Source organism: Carcharodon carcharias, chromosome 6 (assembly GCF_017639515.1).
Source record: "Carcharodon carcharias isolate sCarCar2 chromosome 6, sCarCar2.pri, whole genome shotgun sequence".
Taxonomy (NCBI): Eukaryota; Metazoa; Chordata; class Chondrichthyes; order Lamniformes; family Lamnidae; genus Carcharodon; species Carcharodon carcharias.
This window is the reverse complement of record NC_054472.1, coordinates 116,898,846-116,921,693: the sequence shown is the minus strand read 5'-3', so window position 1 is coordinate 116,921,693 and position 22,848 is coordinate 116,898,846. Positions and strand designations below refer to the sequence as shown.

Below are 22,848 nucleotides of genomic sequence, written 5' to 3'. Positions count from 1 at the left end.
AACTTTGTCAAAGTGTCTATTCGTCATGATCCAAGATAATGAATATTGGCAGATTATTTGACCATGGAACACATTAGAGCTGAGCTCTACCTAGTCCTGACCTGATGCCGATGCACAAGTGCTTTCCAGCAGAGGTCAGTGAACAGTAATCATGAGTAGGAACCTTGGCTGATGTGTTTAATCCCTTGTACAGTCAGAGACTGAGTCCAATTACTGTACCCTGAGATCAGTAAATTCAGCATAGGCCAGGGATTGAACATAGAACATTCTTGGATCTGTATTGCTCAATATCCGAGTATAATATTGGGGTAATACCTGCACCGAGTCATCAGGGGAACTTATTAATCTCTACTTAAAGAGAAAAAGGGATACAAATAAACTCTCATCTACAAATTTCTAACTCAGTAACATTCTCAAGGCACTAACATGTTTAAGCTTACTATGAAAATAAATAGGTGTTGGACAAAATAGAACCATTTTACTAAGAATCAATTATTAAATCTTTGCTCTAAAACACATAGTAAATGTCTTCAATGTATATATCAACATATGGATCTCAGAGCATAGAAAGAAATGAATTGAAATAATTTATAACACAGTATACCCATTCATTTGAATTTATATTATATTGGAAACTATTTCAGTAGTTAGAGCAAATACCCTCTTAATTCTGACCAAAAAAAAACCAAAGGACAATTTGCTTTAGAGGAACACCTTATTACTAGCAGAAATCCATAAAACTTCTCACTCTGGAAAAAGCTGCATAATGTTGTTGATGTGTAAAAACAGGCCAAGGAATAAAAATACAATTTTTATCAAGTCAGATCTTGTGACTTGTTTATAATTGAATATGAGAGTCTAGTTAGGAACTCTTTTCTCCTGAGTTGAAAAGGCAGGTTTACATCTGATGGGCTCAATATAATTCAAGGAATAAACACTCAATTTCCTTGAAATCTATCTGCTATAATTTCAGTATTTATCATTGAAGAGCTTCCCAATTACCAATTTGGTTCCATGACAAACTCTTTATTTAGTATTCAAATTTTATTAAAAGCAACATTATAACTGCTCCTTTCTTGAGTATAAATTTGTGCAATGGCATGCCCACTGAAGTTAGACTGGGTAGAAACTGTAGAAGATATACACCGTTATCCTCTGCTTTCTCTTTAGAATCAACAGTGATGTTTTTGTTTTAATTCACCTGACAGCTTGACTAAAACTTTTTCATTCAAATCTAGTGAATCTTCAAAGAAAAGCTTTCGAATAATTTGTCCCTGCCATTTTGCCACACTTAGCCAATTCCATCATCTCATCCAATCCTCCCATGCGACCCCTCTCATGCCATCCCTTCCTCCCATGCCATCCCAATCCCATGCCATTCCATCCTTCCCATGCTGTCCCTCTCATGCCATCACTATCCCATCCCATTCCTTCTATCCCCCTCATGCCATCTCCATCCTTCACTTGCCATTCCCATCCCTCCCATCAATTCCATTGCATCCCCCATGCAACTAGCTTAACTTTGTTGTTGGGCGCTGGTTACCTTCCCATGTTTTAGTTCTCCACCAAAACCCATTCCACTGCTATGAACCTTCGGCAGCTGTGCATGCATCACAAGCTCCAGTCCTCCACATATCCCATGCGCCTCCGCATGCCAGTGAAATAAACCCACTGATAGACATGCCTCTTAAACTGACCAATCAAAACAGTCTGGACAGCCAAAAGCTGATTATTATTATTATAGATTGTCAAAAAGACATTTATGGAGTACATATTATCTGCCACTTGGTGTCCCTGTAATGCTTTAAAAATGACAGTGCAGATTGCAAATAAGAATCAAATGTATGAAAATGACTTAAGAAAACATTGTAATGGTAAAATTAATGCTACTAACATGTTTATATGTATTACTGTTTATATGTATTACTAGTGTTTAGTTACGTGGAAGATCTAAAGTCTGAGCAGCCATTAAGCCACTGCATAATGCAAAGGACATAAATATTTATTTTAAATGATGATGGATTCAGATTGCATTCTGAAAAAAAAATCAGTGTGAGACAGTGGAACAGATACCAGTTCAAGTGGGCATTTAAGTGTATGAACATGACTTTCCACATGGAATAATTATTTGGTCAGAAGTGGCATTTGATTTTAATGGGCCAGGTTCTAGATGCTCTGTTGAGGGCGGTGTAGTTTTTATATGGTTAAATGACTAGAAAGTCCATTGCAAAAACTCACAATAGCCACTTAATGGGCTAGATATTGCAATCAGCAGTGAACGAATGGTGCCAGCCATGTGTTATACTTGCATTTGCCCAAAAACTTTTTGAGTTTTGTCACTAGAAGTTCCTGTCATCTAACCATCTAAAAAGCAAAGTGCCCTGTACAGAGCATCTGGGACCTGTGCAAATAGGGCAAGCAACTGTATCGTTTTAACTAATTAGATGGTTAATGAGCAACACAGTGTATGAACCAGGAAGTGTCAGTTAGAATATTTAATTAATTGGGAAATCAGCTACAGAAAGCAAAATAAAGAAGGGAAAGAAAGATTGGATTGGGAAAGAAATAAAAAAGAAAATTTTTAGTAATATTTTTACAATACTCAACAATGATTGAAATCTGAGGCAACTAGACCGCACACTTGTTAAAGTTAACTTTTGGTGGTAGAGCACTAATTGAGATTTATTGTGCCATTAAAAATAATTATACTAGGATGGACAAGCACTAACTACTATTTTGGTGAATTTAGTATTGGGGGTGGGGGGGGGGGGGGCGCGGTGGTAGGAGGCTTTAACATCTAAGAACAGATGAGTCAATGAGTAGAGGGTTACATTTCTTTTGATTTTTACAGTGGGAGCAAAACCCAGCTCCAACACACACACTTTGGGTTTAATGGAGGCACGTTTGAATGCTGACAAGAAACTTGCATATGAAGTTGTAGATTTAATTGTTGCAAAATGTTGGGTACTCATTGGCAGAATTAATATCCATGGGATATGTTAATGAGGTCTATTTCAAATTGTTTTTAACTTCTTCACCACAGGTTTTCTGAGGTTTGGGAAACTGACCAGGGAAATGGAGGTGAGTTTGAACAGCAGTTTGTGTTAATATTTAAACTTGTCATTATCTCATCTGAAAACAAGCTCACTTATTGCAACTAATGTCTCAGTTCCCTCTGGCAAAGGTATATCAGGGAGCTCTTGTGTGGATAGAGCTTTTCACAATCTTGGAGGACAGACAAAATCAGAATGGAAGGTGTGTTTGATGTGTTTGACAGCACATCAGAAGAGAAAGACCATCACAATCCATAGCAGCAACAGAATGCTGTGGTGAGATCAGCACTTGCACAGGAAAAGGGTGGATAACAGGGTCACAGGGTTTACAGACAGAGGATCATCTTCCTTGATCTCTTGGAAAAGTAATACTTCCTCAGGTTGAGGTTGTCATATTAGGTGATGGCAGCTCACAGTCTCCCACAGATAATCTGTTCACTGTTGGACCGAGTAGCCACAAATTACCAGGAGCTGCAAATTGACCAATGCCTTCCATTTTTTCTTCCTGGGCACTTCTGTAGAGATATCCAGGATGTCCCAGTAAGCTCCGCATAAAGGTATTTGGCAGATTTGCCAGGGCTAGCTATTTTGTAAATTTGCCTTGTGATGACAATAGCTATCTCTGGTTGAATTCCTATAGGTACAGGGTGTCATTGACTGCATACATGTGGCAATCTGAGCATCACCACAGTAACCAGGATTTTTTATAAAACACAAGAATTATTTATCCATCAATGTGCAGCTGGTGTCACCCACAATAAGAGATTCATACAGTTATGCACCAGGTTCATTAAGAGCTGGGATGTAGCTTTCAATCTGGAGCAGTCCAATGTTCCTGATCCTTGCACTCCAAGAAGCAGACTTCTTTTGATGATCTGCTTCTATCACTGCTTGTTTGTCCCTGCAACCACACCACCCCCCCCCCCACCTCTCTGTCTCTCTATCTCTCCGCCCCCCACACACACACCGTAAACCAGCTTATATTTCAGCTCTTTCCTGGACTCAAACTCAAGTTCTGTCGAAGGGTCATGAGGACTCGAAACGTCAACTCTTTTCTTCTCCGCCGATGCTGCCAGACCTGCTGAGTTTTTCCAGGTAATTTTGTTTTTGTTTTAGCAGACTTGATGGCTGGTTTGTGATCCTATAAGCAACGTGACCAATGAGGTGCTGAAGTGCTGTTACCAGAGCCACATGATCACCAGGTATGTCACAGAGCAAACCACTGGAATGCTGAAAATGTACTTCAGTTGCCTAGAAAGGTCTGGAGATACCCTTCCATACTCACCTACAAGAGACTCCCGAATGGTTTTATTTAGTGTATTATGTACCTTTAAGAATAATACATGTTACAGAAGATCATATGATCTGTAGTAACCAATAGGAGAGTAGCGCAGGCTACTCCGCAGTTAGAGATAGAGTTGGAGTTGAAAGCACACGTGTAGTTGCTGCTGAGTTTGTTGTAAATAAACTTTATGTTTCCACCTAAGAAGTGTCTAAAGATCAACTCTATCACTAATAGTACAACTTGGCCACCCTACAACACAGGGATTCCTTGGTGTTGCAAAGTTTCACCTAGTGTGAAATATAAAAAATGAAATCTTGCTATCCATTCCAACCAGGACCATTACCTCCCCTACCTTTGTACTAAACAATCCTTCAGCCACTCATCCACATGTTTGCACATCTGCACAATAGGTACCATTGTGTATTGACATTCTCTTGTCTTTTTTTAATCAGTGAGTTGGCACCCGGGTTGCAATAATGGAGAAAATGCAGAATTGGGGCTAATCAATACATTTCATGTGGCATCATGTGGCAACACCCACGAGTATCCCTTTGATGAATTAAATTTTCTTCAACTTACACAACCTTCTACTTCGATGTGGTGCATTCTCTGTGACTTCAGCATCAAGGCAGGCTGCTCAGATCTCTGCTCTAACTGCTGAGATACTTTTGGCCTATGCCTGCTGGGATTTGGAGCCTTTGCAGGCCATGTCAAAAATGGGGGATGAGGTATCATGTCAGGTGCTGATTGAGGACGAGAAGTGGGAGTGCTTTGAGTGGAGTTCCCATTTCCATGTCTCCTTTTGCCATCATTCCTTTAATGGGTTAGCATCACATCACTCCTTCCACTCTCCTGCACACCAGCTTGGCGGAGGTCAATGACACATTGTAAGGCCAAGATATGTGTCATCCTATTTAAAGCAGTAAACATCTACAAAGCCATAACCACGGGATGCATGAACTCATTTGAGAGCTGTTTTTGAAGCTCCATGGAGGTGGAGTCTCTCCATGGCAGACACTTTCCTGCTTCCGTGCAGCACCAATTCACTAAAAATCAAGTTGGACTCTCCAAATCACAGCATTGTTACAGCACAGAAGGAGGCCATTTGGCCCAGTGTCTGCACCGACTCTCTGAATGAGCATTTTACCTAGTACCATTCCCCCGCCTTCTCCCTGTAACGCTGCACATTCTTCCTTTTCAGAAAACAGTCTAATTCCATTTTGAATGCCTCGATTGAACATGTTTCCACCACACTGTCAGGCACTGCATTCCAGATCTTGGCCACTTGCTGCATGAAAAAGATTTTCCTTATGTTGCTTTTGCTTATTTGTCAATTACTTTAAATCTGTGCCCTCTTGATCCTTTCACAAATGGAAACATTTTCTCCCTATCTACTCTGTCCAGACCCCTCATGATTTTGAACACCCCTATCAAATCTCTTCTCAGCCTACTTTTCTCCAAGGAAAACAGTCCCAACTTCTCCAATGTATCTTCATAACTGAAGCTCATCCCTGGTACCATTCTCGTGAATCTCTTCTGCACTCTCTCCAATGCCTTCACACTGTTCCTGAAGTGCGGCACCCAGAACTGGACACAATACTCCAGCTGAGGCCAAACTAGTGCCTTACACAAGTTCAACATATTCTCCTTGCTCTTGTACTCTCTGCTCCTATTAACAAAGCCTCAGGTATTGTATGCTAGGTCATTTCAGAGGGCAGTTAAGAGTCAACCACCTTACTGTGGGTCTGGAGTCACATATAGGCCAGATTGGGTAAGGATGGCAGATTTCCTTCCCTAAAGGACAATAGTGAACCAGGTGGATTTTTACAACAATCAATGATAATTTCATGATCACCATTATTGACAGTGGCTTTATATTCCATATTTGTTAACTGAATTCAAATTTTATCAGCTGCTGTAGTGGGACTTGAACCCATTTCCCCAGGGTCTCTGGATTACTAGTCCAGTGACATTACCACTACACCACCACCTCACAATCTGTCCTGCCACCTGCAATGAATTATACCCAAGTCCCGCTTGCACCCACTTTAGAGTTGTACCCTTTATTTTATATTGTCCCTTCATGTTCTTCCTATCAAAATGAATCACTTCACATTTTTCCACATTTAACTTCATCTCCCACTTGGCTGCCCATTCCACCAACTCCTCCATCTTCTCTGGTATTGTGGAGAGTGTGTGCATGGAATATCTATCAATACCTGGCTAAGTTGCTGATGCACCTCTTGCATTCTTCTTTTCAACAAGTCCCTGGTGTTTTGCACCTGTGCCCAGCTGAGCAGAGCTTGGAGCAGATTGTGCTCCCTGACCTGGATTCTCCACAGCCCTCCCTGGCACCACTGTCTGCTCAAGCTCACGTGTGGGATGTGAATCACCAGGTGAAAACTCATTAACAGTGTAAATGGAACAACTGAAGTGTGAGTATCTGCACCGGTGTGTGGTTGCACATCTTGTAATGGTGCACCCTCAGGCGGAATAAAGTCTTCTGAGGATTTGTCCTCATGGATGTCCCATGACACTTTTTGTACATGTGAAGGTTCTGGAAGACATAGCAAAGTTTAGTTGTGGCAAAGTCACATTCCTGACAATCACCAATCAGGCTGCTGATGGTTCGGTCACTGATGTAACGAAGTCAGTAAATGATTGTCAGGGTTATTGTAATATTGTCTCCATCTATTTACAAGTTCTCTGTCTCTCCATCTCCAACTGAGAGATGGGTTTATTCATTCACGGGATGTGGGCATCACTGGCTAGGCCACAATTTATCGCCCTTGAGAAGGTGGTGATGTGCCACCTCCAGTCCTGTCCATCTTCTTTGCCTTTTACTTTTTCTTGCCTCTTTTAGGAGAAGACAACAGATCTGTGAGCGAGTGAAGGTCAGGTATTCATCCAATGGATGTAGTGCGTTCAGTGAGAGTGACTATGAGACACATGCATCACATTCTGCAAGGACTGGGCTGAATAGCAGTAATGAATAGATAAGCGGGGTGGGGGTGGCTGATGAAGTACATAGAAAGTGAGGGCTAGGTGCAGCTGAAATTTGAGTGGATGTGAGTGACATGGTGGAATATGCTTAATATGTCAGTGGGTGTGGAAGGGTGGGGGGAGCTTAAACATAGGATATAGCCAAATCATCAAATGTACTCACTTTTCCTGACCTGGTTCAGTCATTAAACTGCTTCCTACATTGCATCCATGGCCTGGGTACCATACTCCTGCTGCTCACTTCATCAGCTACCTCCAACCATGCCTTCTTGGTGACAGCAGCAGGTTTCTTCTTCCCAACACTTGGGAAAAGTATTTCCTTGCTGTTCCTGACTACACCCAGCAGTCACTGAATTTGAATGCTGCCCTTGCTCTATATCTACTGTGAAAGCTGAACTCCTCTAATTTACATTAATGCACTGTTCCTTTAAATACATCGAAGATTGTGTCATGCAGGTGTGAATCATGACTGCTGCACAGCTTTGGTATACAAAGCCTGGATCTTAAAATTAATTGGTATAATTGAGTTTAGATTCCAACCTGCTCTTTTGACTTCAGGGTTTTGCCCAATCTGTTGTTCAGTCAATCTTTCAGCCACCAGGTCAAACCACAGGGTGACTGCTGGGCTATCTACTTTATACCTGGATAAGGATTCCCCTCTGAACCCCAACCACATGTGGCCAGAATGCATATAATGCAAGCCATAGTACCACAGGAAACACCACCAACAGGGGATCTGAAGTAATGCTTCTGTTGACCACTCTCGAAGAGCCCTTCAGCACTGACTGTAGTGGGTGTCCTGATTCGTGGTGGTCAGCTGCAGAATCCACAAACTGGCCATCATGAAGTCGCAGTTCTTGCCAGTAGGGATTTAGTGAAAGGAGGGAGGAGTAGGATGGCACATCCAATCTTCCAGCTGAGCAGTGTGTGACTGCCTAATTTGATTCTGGTTCCCATGAAGACAACCGCAGATCCTCAATGTACAAGATTGTTGCACCTTATCATTCCTCTGTTAAGGACCATCACAGTGTTGTCTTGGTCACAATCCTAAAATAAAAGCCACCATAAAACAACTATTCCAAACCAACCTTATCCAACAAAACAGAGGGCAGGTTTTCCTAGTGGGTTTTGAAACTCACCACCAGGGTCAAATGTAGGTTGGAGACCCTCACTGGCTGGAATTTTACACTCCCTGGGGAGGGGTGGGGGGAAATGGCAGGCGAAAGGGAGTAAATGGGGTACCATGGCAGCAGTGCTGTGCCTGTCACTTGCCCCCCACCCCCCACCCCTACTCACCCCCCCCACCCCCCCCCCATGGGTATTCGACCAACAGAGGGGGAGGTATCAGTGGCCTGCTTGCCCATGGGCCAACTGAAGCCATTAAGTGGCCAATGAATGATGGTTTCCTCCCACTGCCACTGGGATTTTGCCTGTGACGGTGGATGCCTGCTCAGTGAAACCTGGTGGACCAGTTGGCTGGGTGCAGGGTACCCTCCAAATTATTCATCCCTGTGTGTTTCTGCTTCCACCCCCCTCTACTGTAGTATCAGTCCCAGCCCCCCATCCACTCAACAGGGCCAGCCAGCCTGGACCTGGTGAGACCCTGGGCTTGTTTGTAAGTTCTGGCTCCTTGCTGTTCTCTTTGGGGACTGCTTGCAGTCTCAGCAGTAACCACCGCTCCCAGTGACACTGCTGATACGTGAGCTGCCAGGTATTTGATTGGCTGGCAGCACCCAGAAGCAAAACTTCCTGTCTGATGGGGCAGACGTTCCACTTCAATCCAATGAACAGCCCAATGTCCCTAAAATGGCTTTAGGCCAAGCCAGCCAAGTGCAGCGTGCTCTCCCACTGCGAAAAATTCAGTTGGTGACTAGCCACCTGGCTGTGATGTTCTCCACATTGGCTAATTAATGGCCAGAGGGTGGGCTTGCCATCCAAGTAAGGGTGATGAGCAGAATCTTGAAGTTAAAGGCCAATCAGAGGCCTTCCAGCACTGAAGAAGGAGCAGGCTGCCCTTTCAGGTAAGTGCGAGAGAGGGCACCCCAAGATGTAGGTGCCCATTTAAAAACTTTTAAATTTAAAAATGCCCTTAGCCGCCTGACTCCCAGTGCCGAGGGGAAACAATTAACAAGCTAAATTTGCTACCCATTGCTTGCAGGCAGGAATCCCAGTCGGCCCATCTCCATACAGGAAAATTGCCCAGTGGGGGGGTGGGAGGTGGAGCTAGCAAACTGGCAGGTTGGCCAGCGGTGCGAATTTACCCATCCGCCAGCTTCCATACGCCCCCATTGGGGCCTAAATGTTCAGCCCACAATATTCTGCATGAAACTCAACAAATCACCCTTATACATCTACAAGACTGCAGATGACCTTGCAGGACAACCTAGAGCCATTCTGGGCCTTGAGGGCCAGTTGTTGGGCTGCACCACTCAGCATGGACAGCAGCATTTTGGGCTGGCTGGTTGAGAGGCAACAGCAAGGGTACCAGCAGTGTGGCAGTGGTGGGTGCACAAATGCTGTCATGCTCCACGGAAGCACTTCCGCTTCCCTGGAATGGTGATCTGCAATCCTGATAATCTGCTGTTAGTACTGATTTCATGGACTGTCCTGAGATCCTGCAAACCCCTTTGAACCCTGGTATCTGCAGCCATAGCAACAAGCCAAGATTTAATTACGTTAGTTTGAGCTTCCACCATGCACTCAGACATTGGGTGGCCTCTGCTGGAGCAACAGTGGAAGCCGAGACGTTGACCATCAGATGACCATTATGGCTAGGTCCACAAGTTTTTTAATGGAGTTAACCATCAGTTCCACAATGGGATGGATGGGCTCCAAGCTCTGTGCAAAGCCCTGTGCCAAGTTGGTGCTGGAATCCTCTAGGCTCCTTGTCACTGACAGCAGGCTTTCTGGCTGCCAATGCACCAAACGTTTCTACCTGCATGTCCATCAGCTTTTTTCCATTCACTGCTCCATCAATGTCCTCATCTGAATCTTTTGCAACAGAACTCATGTGCAACTCTGGCCTCTGGCAAGTTGGCACCTGTGCTACCTTTTCCCCCTGCCCAAGCTGCAGCCCATTCATGCCCAGTGACTCACCATGTGTAAATCTCACTTCTATGCTACCCTCTAAAGTACATGCAATGCCAATATCTGAGCTGGTGGCTGCCAGCATGATATTTGAGTGATGGTGTTTTATTCAGCATCAGTGCCCTGCTCCTCTTGGCATTCATGCGCCTGCACCAGTGTCTGATCAGGTGACAGTTTTTGGGCATCTGAAAAGAGAAAGGCATAAAGGTAGCTTCGCAGGGAAAAGGGAAAACAAGAGTTGCATGCTTATATCATCTGCAGCTTGTTTATCAGAATTTATTGTGGGATGAGAGGAAAGTGGAGGGTGAATTAGGTAGGCACACAGCATCGTCATCTATGTTCTCAACGCTATCATTGGCCATGGCCTCAGCAATGGCTGCTCCATTTAATGGAAACCGCCTTCTCCTCCATGCCTAACCCTGCTGGTTAGCTCCTGCTGCCTCTAGTTGTGCGCCACCTGTTTATTTAAAAGAAGTGTGTAAGTGTAGTGCAATCTGTTTGGGTGATGTGGCTGTTGTTGTTGAATAGCTGGCAGTGTGTGCAAACTGTGAGGTGAGGATATGAGACTTGCAGCAGTTCTAAGTGTATGAGGATGAGGTGTACCTATGAATGTAAAGCATGAGTCGTGTTAGATAGAAAATCTTGGCAGCTGAATGATGAGGCTGTATTGCATTGGGTAATGTGTGACGCTCGTGGCTCAGTTTTAAGGACATGGCATTGAAAATGAATTTATTGACCTTGACCACGCATGTGAGGTTATTTAACTCTTTCTGGCACTGGAGGCAACACTGTTCACATTGACCTCCATGGTTGCTCCCATTCTCTGCTAAGTGCTTGTTTGGAGGGCCTCCTGGACCCTTATGAGAAGAGGATCTCCCTCCTCTTATTCAACTTCAGCACTAGGGCCTTGAGTGTTGCATCAGAAAATCTGGAAGCCCACTCTGCTAAGCTGCACCATCTTTTCTCTTCTGTGGGCCAGAGATTCTTCCCCAGCTGCTTCCAATACCTGCTGCAGCCAAAATACACCTCCCCATTAAGAGGTGCAGAGTGGCTTTCAATACTGCAGGCTAGATTAAATGGTGGTAGCCTTGAATAAACTTGGGCCCTTTGCTGAAGCACGCAGCCACTCAGTTGTATGTTTACTGCTGGGTGGCATGTCACTATTATTCAAATAAGTGGGCAGCACAAAGACTGCGTGGTGCTGCATTAATTTGAGTGGGTGCAGATTACTCGCTCATCGCAATCAGGATTCTTGTTTTCAAGGTTATCCAATTTTTAGCCTAACATATTTGACATTAATTGCATCACTATATCATAATGCTCAGCAATCAATAAAAAATGTATTAAAACTTCTCATGATGAAAAACTGCTATCTTAAAACAATATATGTTCCATTGGAAAGGATGTCCTGAGATTTGGTCTTAAGTTTTCAGGTTAACTGTGATGGAGCTGACAGTTGACATGCTGTGAAATCTGCTATTTGATTAGCAACTGTTAATTGTGGCTGGATTTAACAGGGTGCATGGTTCCCACACCTACAGCAAAAATGTTGGGAGCGAGTCCGCCCAGGTTCAGTGGCTTGCCACGCAGATATTTAACGCTCGGAGGGGCATCAATTGGCTTAAGGTGGAACCTCTGGCCCTCTGACATTGCCAGCCATTCAAATGGCCGGCAGCTGTCTGGTCCCAGCAACGCTATTGGGAGCAATGGCTATTGCTGGAACTACAGCAGTCCCAGACATGAAGGAGCTGGAATTGGAATGTAAAGTAAGTGAGATGGGGGCATTGCCAGGGCCAGGCTAGAGAGCCAGGGTGAGGGAAGATGAGGGTCTGTTGTAAGCAGGGCAAGGGGGTAGAGCAACTGGGGGGTGGGGTTGGGGGTGGTGGTGCAGTTCAGGAGACACTTCCCCTCCTTCTCCCTGCCTACCACCAGCCAGTTCAGTAAGAACTGTCCGGCTGAAAGTTTGGCACGGGCCTCTCCTGCCATCAGTTAAATCCCTGTGGCAAGTAGCTAATTAATCGGCCACTTAAGGGCCTCAACTGGCCCACGATTGGCAGACTACCTGATGCCATCTCTGCCACTGGTAGAACTGCACGTGCTGTGATGAACCCAAAGGTAAAAGAGGAAAAAAACCTTAAACTTCCCTTTTAAAAATGGAGATCCGGCCTCAGAGTTTGGGAACTACAATTCCCATCAGGCCCCAGTGGTCTCGGCACATGCGCCCGCCGTACAATGGCCACACATGTGCAGATTGTTCTTTTTTAATGATTTTTTACAGAAAAAATATTAATAAGGGGTATTAATAAAATTTATGAACCTGTTCCTTTGTGTGAAGTCAATTTACGAAGTGACTTCATAAATGGAATTCTTAAGGCAGGAATTATTTCTAAATCACCTATTGAAGAGGTAGATTTTAATCTGGGTAATGATTTGACTAGCGGAGACAGCAATGTGGTGATGACTGTATTGCATGCTGATCTTAGCCAACTCCTCAGGCTTACTATGGCCAAAAGAGATGCTTATTGCCGATAACAAGCAACTGAAGGAAAGCCTGATCAATGTAGAGAACAAACTTTCACACACAAAAGAGGAATTTGCTAATGAAAAATGAGAACTGGTGAGAACAACTGAGCATCAATCACTTGACTGAACACTTGAATTGTATAAATGATAAACTTGTAGAAGAAAATTTGATAAAGGTCAATCTTCAGTTAAAGCTTGATGAACTTCATGCATCAGAAGTCTCTATGAAGTATTGTGAAAAATGCCTTGAATGGGATATGGAAATATTGGTGAATCAGAACAGTTGGTTGAATACAGTGTTAAAAACCAAAAATAGTGAGCTGTTAGAACTGTGTTATGAAAAGAGAAATGAGGTTCTTGAATCTCATTGCAATCTGGACAAAATGAAAGAGCTGTGTGGTATGGAGTGTCACAGTTCCGAAGTTCCTGTGAATAAAAACTCCTCGCCAAATTGTGATCCATTTGAGCAAGGAACTAATCCAAGTAACATTACTGATCTATAAACCTCAGTAATGGGCTGTATGGAAGCAGCTGAAGTGCCTGCAGAATTGGAAATTAAGAATTGTCAACAAAAAGGACTGAAACCGCAAAATGATCTGGAAGGGTCAATGACCAGAGGCATTGATTTACAGGTGCTTGCCAGTGCTAACACACAAGATGCAACAGCTGGAATACAGGCAAGTAGACAGTGTGCAAAAGACCATATGAAACCTGCAGAGGAGTGGAATGATATAGTCTGTGAGCAAAGTAAAAGAGTTGAAGTATTAGAACGAACAACAAAACTCCAGAAGGAGGAAATGATTGACATTGCTCAGTGAGATTGGGAAAAGACACGTTTGAAATGGAATTGAAGAAACGACAAGATCATAAAATGTCCAGAGATCAAACCAAGCAGGAGTGTGGAACTTGTTTCTGTGAACATAAGAATCATCCCAATAACATCCTTGAAAAACCGAAAAGAGATTTTGATCAGAGTAGAAATGAGTTGTTAACACAAAAAGATGCCATTCTGACCTTATTATCTCAAAATGAAAATTTACCACCTGACTTCGAAAAATGAACTTGAGGATGAAATTACGCCTACAGCGAACAAAAAGGATGATTGGACTGTGGACTTAAGTGAAACATTCTTTGTTGAGTTAAAGACTGGGAATAAGAGAATAAAGAAGCAAAGGTTGAGTTATGGTAATTCTGTGATGCACACATTCTGTTAATATTACTTGTTACATTTGTTGATTTTTGTTTTGGTTAAATCTTTGTAATTGTATGATATGAAATGAGATGAAAAGTTTATTTGTATAGAATGTAATAAGCTATTTGTTAGAAATTCATGATGTTAAGTTCTTGTAAAGAAACCTTCACTGTTGTGGAGCTTTCTTTCTTTTGAAGGCATTGGTGCGATTAATCCAAAGGAAAAAGAGAAAAAAAAACCTTAAACTTACCTTTTAAAAATGGAGACCGAGCCCCAGAGTTTCGGAGCTACAGTTGACATGGGGCCCTGGCAATTTCTGCACACGTGCCAGCCGCAGAATGGCCGCATATGTGTAAATCATTCTTTATTTACGACCTTTGGCTTCTGCGCATATGCCGACCGGAGAACGGCTGCATATGTGCAGTTGGTACATTTTCTCAGTTACAGTGTGCAGTTTGTTTCTTTTGTTTTTCCAGCTGGAAACTGTTCCTGCACGCCTGCGCTGAAGGGAAAACCGAGGAAAAAGTGAAACAGCGGGAAAAGATGTGACCTAGAAGAGAACGCCATTCCACAGAAAGTGCCAGAAGAGGCAGGACAGGAGCTGCAGGGAGCAGGTCCCAAAGAAAAGAAGTCCCATAAACCAGGGAATGGGACAGAAAGAGGTCCCAAGAAGACAGTGAAGTTAAGGGATGAGGACAGGAATCTGAAACAGATTCTGTTAAATGGAATTGAAAATAAGGAGCGGAAGATAAATCTCTGAATTAAAGAGACAGAGCTGCGGTGTGCAGATTGGAACCAGGTGGGCTTTCAAAAAGTCAGAATATCCAAGGAGATAGCCAATGGTTGGTGGCTCCTTACTATAGGCCTTTAGAGTAGTGGTGTACTGCTTGGCATAGCTGAGTATCTGAGTGTGTGTGTGTGGAAGGTGCAACTTGATTGGAGATCCAGAGCAAGAGAACCTTGGATGGTGAGGTTGAGACACTGGAGATGGATCCTTGTTGAAGATGTCTGAGAGAAAGTGCCGTTTGGGAGAGAATTTCCAGAGCGAGTTCTTCAAGCATGTAATTTGGAAATCCTTGTGAGAAAGACAAAGTTTCAGTGAGACCAGTTGGCTCACGGTGTAATAAGCGTCTTGGAATTGTGGTGGTGGTGGGGGAAGGTGGGGCAGTTGATGAGAAGTTCATAGAAACTTGGTTTTGGAGTGTGGTGTCCAAACACAGTTTGCCTATTAGTTTACATGGACCATATACTTAATGCGAACATTAGCATATAAGATAGATTTTTTAAACTTGTGTTATCTTTACAAATTTGTATATATCTGTAAAGGTATTTTTGGGGTGAAGGAGTAGTGTAATATAGTCATCTTTTCTCATTTAATAAACGTTTTATTCCATTGCTGAAAAAAGAGACATGTCAAAGCTTTTCGTCCTGCACTCCATAGGACACCACAAAAATACCAATATAAGGGGAAAACAACAATCTATATTGAATGTGAAGAGAGTGCTGATTGGTTAGAAAGCGGACTCTGATTGGTAGAGGCGAACCATGGACCATGCACCAGTGATGGTGACTGGCAGTTAACTGTCAAGCATTGTTTGAAATTTAAACCAGGAAGCTTGATCCTGATTGGTCAAGGCATTGCCCTGAGGAATGAGTCAGTGAATGGCTGTCACTTATTTTGTTTAGCTGAAACATGTTCTTGATCAGAGTCCACTTGCCAACCAATCAACACTTTCTCAAATACAGTATAAATTGTTGTTTTCCCCTTAAATTGGTGTTGCGAAGTGTCCTGGTGAGTGCAAAGCGAAACACTTCAATATGTCTCAATTTTTTCAGCAATACTCAAGTTCTGTACTACCAAACAACTATTTTATTCTGTTGCTAAAAGTTCAGCAGACCCTTGTGACCCTGTTCAGCAGCCGTCCTTCACAAAAAATAAAAGTTAGCATTTATCAAGCCAGGTTCCACCCTGGGATCTGACTTGTCCAGTAGTAACATCAGCTGGGATCATAACAATAGGCAGGGGCAGGTGGGTAGGTGGTGAACACAGTGCCCATAGCATTTTATGGGCCCCCTCCCTGCAAACTCGCTGGCGGAGGTTTGTAAAATCCAGTCCATAAATTCAACATTTACAGGTTAATCTATCATGCCATGGCTTAGAAGGAGAAGTTTAGTAATGCATTGTTATATAAGAGATAGGAGTATTAAATAATGTAACACAGAATACATTATTCCACTGCTAAAGTGCAATTGTGTGTAACCTGAAGTTTCTTTTCGGCCACAGCATCTAATTGTTGGTTTTATCGAGTAGATTAGACTAATCTGTTTTAGGCAGAACACTAGTCAATTAGAAATCAAAAGAAACCAGTAAGAGTGTTTTTTTCTGAACTTTCATTCAAGTGTGACACAAAGTGTTCATTTAACAGTGTGATTTCTTAAGCATGAAATTTATATAGCTAATGTTATGCTCTGAATATTAGCTATCTGACATTATACTTTGTTATTGAAACTTGCACATTCCCCATACACGAAATTTAGTTTAACATATGCATAAGCAAAGTTCATTTTCTGTTAATGTGATAAGATAATCAACCCTCAAAAGTTCTCAGCCAATAAATGCTTTTGAGCTGATTCTTACTTTTTGCATTTGTCCTTTCTCTAGGTCTTCCACCAATTTTCATGGGGAAAATATTATCCAAGTCTGATTTTCCACATAATTTAATGGAGAGTTAAAATAGAACATCAGAGGCATGGCTTGTTAGAAGAACGTTTTGTGCCATTCAGAGGCTCAAGGGGTTTAAAAAAAGTAACATCATTTTTATAGCTACAGCCAAAGAGACAGAATGGATTTTGATTTTAAGAGCATGTAAGTCTAATCCATAATAATTGAGCCAGGAGACTGGAAAGAGTCCAGCCTTATGGTGCTCATGGATTCATTTGATCACAATCATTTGAAAGAAGGCAGCAGAAGGCCTTCACAGCCACTGTAAATGCCATCCCTGGCTTGCTCTGAGGGTGCAGTTGTAGTTGCTGCAGCTGGAAGATTTCAGTGAGGACGTCCATAGTGAAGTGGAGATAGCTGACACATTGGGCTGGATTTTCATGTTAGAGGCGGGTGGTCAGGAAATTTCCTGGCTCGGCACATCCGCCTTGGGAAAAAGTGCCTCCAAAGATGCAATTTCATTCTGGAGGTGGGGGTAGGGTGCATGGTGCAGTCGGGTCCACTACCTCCAGAAACAGTTTGGGAGTGGCCACAGGAGTACCGAGTGCCGAGGTGGGCTGGTTAAAAGGCCCACCTTGGGTTCTCTGGGACTTTGAATCTGCTGTTTTATTCAATTTTAAGCCATCTAGCCCTCACCTCTCACGCCCCCTCACCCTCCACCCACTCCCCATGCCAACCCATGTCCCTCTACCCACCCACAATGGCCCCTCATACCCTCCACACCAACCCATGTCCCTCCACCCACCCACAATGCTCCTCGTACCCTCCATGCCAACTCATAACACTTCCTTGCCTATTCATCCAGTTGTCAGGAAGATACAGTAATTCTCATAACGTTGTTGGAATTTATTGTAAAATAGTGGTCTGTATGTGTCTATATGTGTGTGTGTGTGATTTAATTGGATTAAAGGTAGCTGGTCTCAAGGCTTTGATGTAAACATGGTAAACATGGGAGGAAGTTTAGAATGTAAGGTGGAAAAGGACATTTGCATTTTTAAATAAGCCAGACCAGACTGTTTTCCAAGGAGGGGTGAACTGTGTCACCTAGCTAAGTGAAGTTGCCAAAGATCACTGGCAAAATTAGTACTATGGTAATTTTTTATATCAGGAAGGCAGCTCACCATCACCTTCTCAAGAGCAATTAGGGATGGGCAATAGAGTAAAAAAAGTAAAACACAATCTTCCCTTAAAATTAATCTGTGCTTGATTAATCTGTGCTTTTCCAAATGTCTATCAATACTGTCTCAGAAATTTTTCCAAAAGTTTGCCCACCTTTCAGGAAGATATAATAATTCTCATAATGTTATTGGAATTTATTGTAAAATAATGGTATCTGTGTCCATATGTGTGTATGTGACTTAATTGGATTAAAGGCAACTGGTCTGAAGGCTTTTATGTAAACATGGGGGGAAATTTAGAATGTAAGATGGAAAAGGACATTTGCATTTTTAAATAAACCAGACCAGATTGTTTTCAAAGGAGGGGTGAAATGTGTCACTCAGCCAAGTGAAGTTTAGAAACAATGTGTTTATTTTTCCCAAAGATTACTGGTAAAACTTCGTACTATGAGAGATTTTTATTATCAGAAAGATAAAGTCCAAAGACATAGTGAAACAATAGGTATTTGCATTCAAAGGGGAAAATATGTATAAAGGAACGAAGGCTGAGTGTGAGGGGAGGTATTTTTAAGATCTAACAAGTGTGAAAAGTCTTCAGCATCAATGCCTCAAACTGCTGTTTTCAAAGAGCTGATGTTAAGAAAACTCACTCTGAATTTGGCTGGTTCAAGGTATCATGTGTCACCTTGCCTGGGTCTTTTAAAATCTATGTGTCTTACTGTTGCCTTAATGAAAGTGTAACTGGGAGTCAGATTGATTAGGGGACTTAGAAGTTATCATAGTAGTAATTTGTAGATCTATGTATGTGTTTAAAATCATTTCTCTTATTAACAAATGTTTAATTCAGTTTTGTAAAAACCTATAAGACTTGGTGGTCTTATTACTACTGAATTTAGGGAAAGAAGCTTGAAATTTATACAAATTGTAAATCAGTTGTGGCAGTTGTTTCAAGTTTCCCTCTGGGATTTGGACAACTCAGCATTTATCATCAGCTGTGCAATAACATAGTATACACTCTGTACAGAACTAATTAACCCTATAGTACCAATTGCACGTGTGGAAACAGCCATTCATAACTCTCTTAAAAATTTGCTGTTACTCCAACCTTAGAAAGTGTCAATCAACCAAACCTTTAAAATATCAGTAGCAGAAACTACAAGCACTTGACATTTTTTAATCTTATGTAAACTAATGGATATCTGGGCTCTCAGCCAAACCTCATTATATGTGCATGGTTGAGAGCTCAGATTTCCATTAGTGTGTTGAAACAGGTGCACACAAGGGAAAACATTGCTTGATTGACAGCTCTTTTTAGATCTCTTTTGTCAATGGCTCAATGTTGATTTACATAAGATGATGATGAGTCAAGTGCTTGTAATTTCTACTGTTGGTACTTTAAAGGCCTGGTTGACTGACACTTTATAGGGTTGTAGTAACAGCAGTTTTTTTAAAGACAGTTACGAATGGCTTTTTTTTTAAGCCACCCCCATACCCTTGCTGCAAGTCCTGTTCCCCACCACCCCCCCCACCCCCCGGTGACACCCATTCCGTCATCACTCAACTATGCCTGGGTCTCTCCTTGGTTTGAGGCATCAGATGGGTGTAGTACCAGCAGCAGCCACATTCTCCTCAGTGGCACTGCTGAGTACATGCAAGCTGCTAGCATTTTGTTTGGCCTGCAGCTCTTGGTGGGAGGGACTCCTCTCCCCAAGGTCTTTGATCCCGGGGCAGGACTGCCACTACCCTGTTAAGTGCCTGAGTGGGACAGGATGTGGTGGGCCTTCTCAAAAAAAGGCAACTCGGGGCTTTTGCCGGCTCTCCAGTTGATGATTGAGACCCTCGATTGCCTCCACAAGATTCTGCCCTATATTTTAGTATTGAAATTGTAGTGAAATATGCAGAATTTTCCAGAACAAGTTTAAGTGAGAATTAACAAGAATATTCAAGATATACTTACCAACACGAAGTTCAAAGTTATTGAAAGAATGTTTGTTTATTTCCTGAATGCTTTCATTCAAAGCAATGGTAAAGTCTGCCAGAGCACACAGATGGCCCCATTTTTCTTCACAGTGCTGTATAAATGGTAGATAATAAAAGTAAAGTTTGTTTTTCTTAATATATTCATATGCTATATGTAAGATGCAAGAAATTGTACAAACACAGTTGACTGTTTCCTTTTTTACCTGCTTCTCAGGAGACAATCCAGAGACAGCCATGTAAGTGCTTCCAATTGTTTTAATCTTTTCAATGTCCTGAAATCGCTCTTCAACCAGTAACTGCAAGAATTATCAAGAAAAGAAAACATTAAAATATCAAACGGCAGATGTATCACGCCAAAAATTACATTTACACTGTTCTAAACAACTCCCTGGGGAGAATTTTCTCCCCATCGGGTGGGCTAGTCAGGAGTGGGCACGGGCGGGTGCGGAGCCGATCACCACCTACGGTCAGCTGTGCGCCACCATTTTACGTGGGCAGGCCAATAAAGGCCTGCCCAGCATGACGTGCACCCGGAAGCGCTCAGGGAGATTAATTTCAATATCAAAAATTGAAAAAAAAATAAATAAAATTATTCAGACATGTCCTCTCATGTGACATTGTCACATGAGCTGGGACATGTTTATGAATTTTTCTTGAAACATTTTATTAAATTAATAAACCCTTCATGAGGTTCCATGAAAAATGCGAAGGCCGACTGGACTCTGACAATTACTTCAATTAGATCATTATCAGCCTTAACAGGCCTCACGACAGTTCAGGGTGTGCGCAGCCTACTCCGGTGCGCACCCGCTGAACTGAAGATCGGAATGACGCACGGTGATGTCGGGATACATGCCCGACGTCACTGTGGGTCATTTTACACATCGCTGTGTGGGCCCACCCCTGCACACCAAACTGAAGATTTCAGCCATTATCTCTGTGAGCTCCTCAAGCCCGACAACTTTCCAAGGTCTTTGTGTTCCTCTAATTCTGGCTTCTTGCTCATCCCCATCATTTGCAACCATACTTCAGCTGAAGGCGAATCTGGAAGAAACTGCTTGAAAGGATGGTGGAAGCAGGTTCAATAATAATTTTCAAATTCACAATTTTATTGTACAATTACTTATTAACAATGTAAGTGTTTCTTTATTTCTTTTATATTAATGAATGTAGACCTGTTGTGGTGTAACCCTGTGTGTGGAATCTGTCTCAGGGTGGTAACATGGAACATTGAGGTATAAGAAGAGCCAGATTGAAGAAGGTATATAAAGAACTGTACTGAACTTCAATATGGGCTCAAAACACAAAGCATGATGGTCAATTTAGCCAAATCAAAGCTTTGCCAGAATTAGCAAGGTGTGCAAAATGAATTAAATTGTGCAAGAGAACTGACCTCGACTAGGGTATTGTGTTAATTTGCTGGATATGTTTAAAATTTAAAATCTATTTTTGGATAATTGCCTTAAAAGGGGTGTAACTGGGAGCCAGGTTAATTAGGGATTTTAGGAGTTATTATAGTAGTAATTTGTAGTTCTATGTATGTGCTTCAAATCTTCTCTTTTGTGAATAAATATTTTAATTTAACTTTTTAAAAAATCTCCGAAAGTCTTGGTGGACTTATTACTTCTGAATTCAGGCCACGCATCCCGAAATAAATACAAATTGCAAAATCATTGCGATAGTGCGATCAAGTTTCCGTTGTGGATTTGATCCGTCTGGCACACATTATTTGCCGCATTATAACAAATGAGGGCCCTTTGCAGGATATTTGAAATTTCTTGATTGGTTTGGAGTTGGTGAATCTTAAGGTCACAACTAAATGAAGCACTTTGAACTCAGGAGTTGGTGTGAGGGAATTTAAAGTGGTGAGACTGCTAAAATGGTGTATCCATGGCTAAAACGTTTTTGGAAGTAGAAGATATAACTCTGATTGGGTTACGAAAAGTATTTAAGGGTAAGTTAATAAAGTTGGCGGATAAGTTGCGGTTGAGGTTACCTGTAGAGGCAGAGAAAGCAGACGTATTTGAAGTGATATCTGACACTACTGAGTCACAGCTGGAGGTAGTGAGACTTCAGTTCCAAATGAAGAAGCTTGAGTTTGAACAAGCCATGGAAATGAAAAAGCTTGAACTAGAGGCAGCAGAAAAAGGAAGGACAGAGAAGGAGAAAGAAAGGGAAGAGAGAGTATTTCAAAGAGAAACGGAAATGCGAAAACTTGATCTCCAGAGGAAACAATTAGCGATAGAGAAGAGTGTGAAGGAAAGAGACAGCAAGTACCAACTTAAAAAGCTTAAAAAAGAGCCCTCAGAAGCAAAGGAAGGTTCTGATGATGAAAAAACCTTCAACCTAAAATCCAGTGGGGAGATGTTTAAATTTGTGCAAGCTCTTCTGAAATCTGAAGAAAGAGATGTGGAGGCGTTTTTTTTATTTTATTTGAGAAGGTAGCTCAACAGATGAATTGGCCACAAGAAAACTGAACATTGCTTTTACAGTCTAGGTTAGTGGGTAGAGCTCACGAGGTTTATGCTTCACTGTCAGAATAAGTGTCAGTGGATTCTGATTTAGTAAAAAAAAGGCTATTTTGAGTGCATTTGAGTTGGATCCTAAGGCATACAGGCAGCAATTTAGGAATATAAGGAAACAGCCTGGGCAAACTTATACTCAGTTTCAAACAGTAAGATAAAGTAATTTTGACCAGTGGATTAGGGCATTAAAGATAGAAACAACATATTCGGATCTTAGAGAAGTAAGTCTTTTGGAAGAATTTAAAGATTCATACCTTTGGTAGTGAGAACTCATGTGGAGGAACAGAGTTAAAATGGTAAGACACGCAGCAGAGAGAGCTGATGATTATGAGCTAGTTCATAGATATAAACCTTTTTTTA

The 22,848-nt window shown here is 42.1% G+C and overlaps 1 protein-coding gene across 1 annotated transcript in view; it reads right to left on the bottom strand.

The window, feature by feature from the left end:
• The window catches only part of adcy8 (adenylate cyclase 8 (brain)), a 130,104-nt gene that overhangs the window by 658 nt on the left and 106,598 nt on the right, over positions 1 to 22,848 (bottom strand). Inside the window, exons 16-17 of the mRNA XM_041189964.1 lie at positions 20,167 to 20,259; positions 19,941 to 20,055 (exon numbers count right to left, since the gene is read on the bottom strand). Of these exons, the coding sequence (XP_041045898.1) occupies positions 19,941 to 20,055; positions 20,167 to 20,259 (208 nt within the window). The remainder of the gene's footprint in view (positions 1 to 19,940; positions 20,056 to 20,166; positions 20,260 to 22,848) is intronic.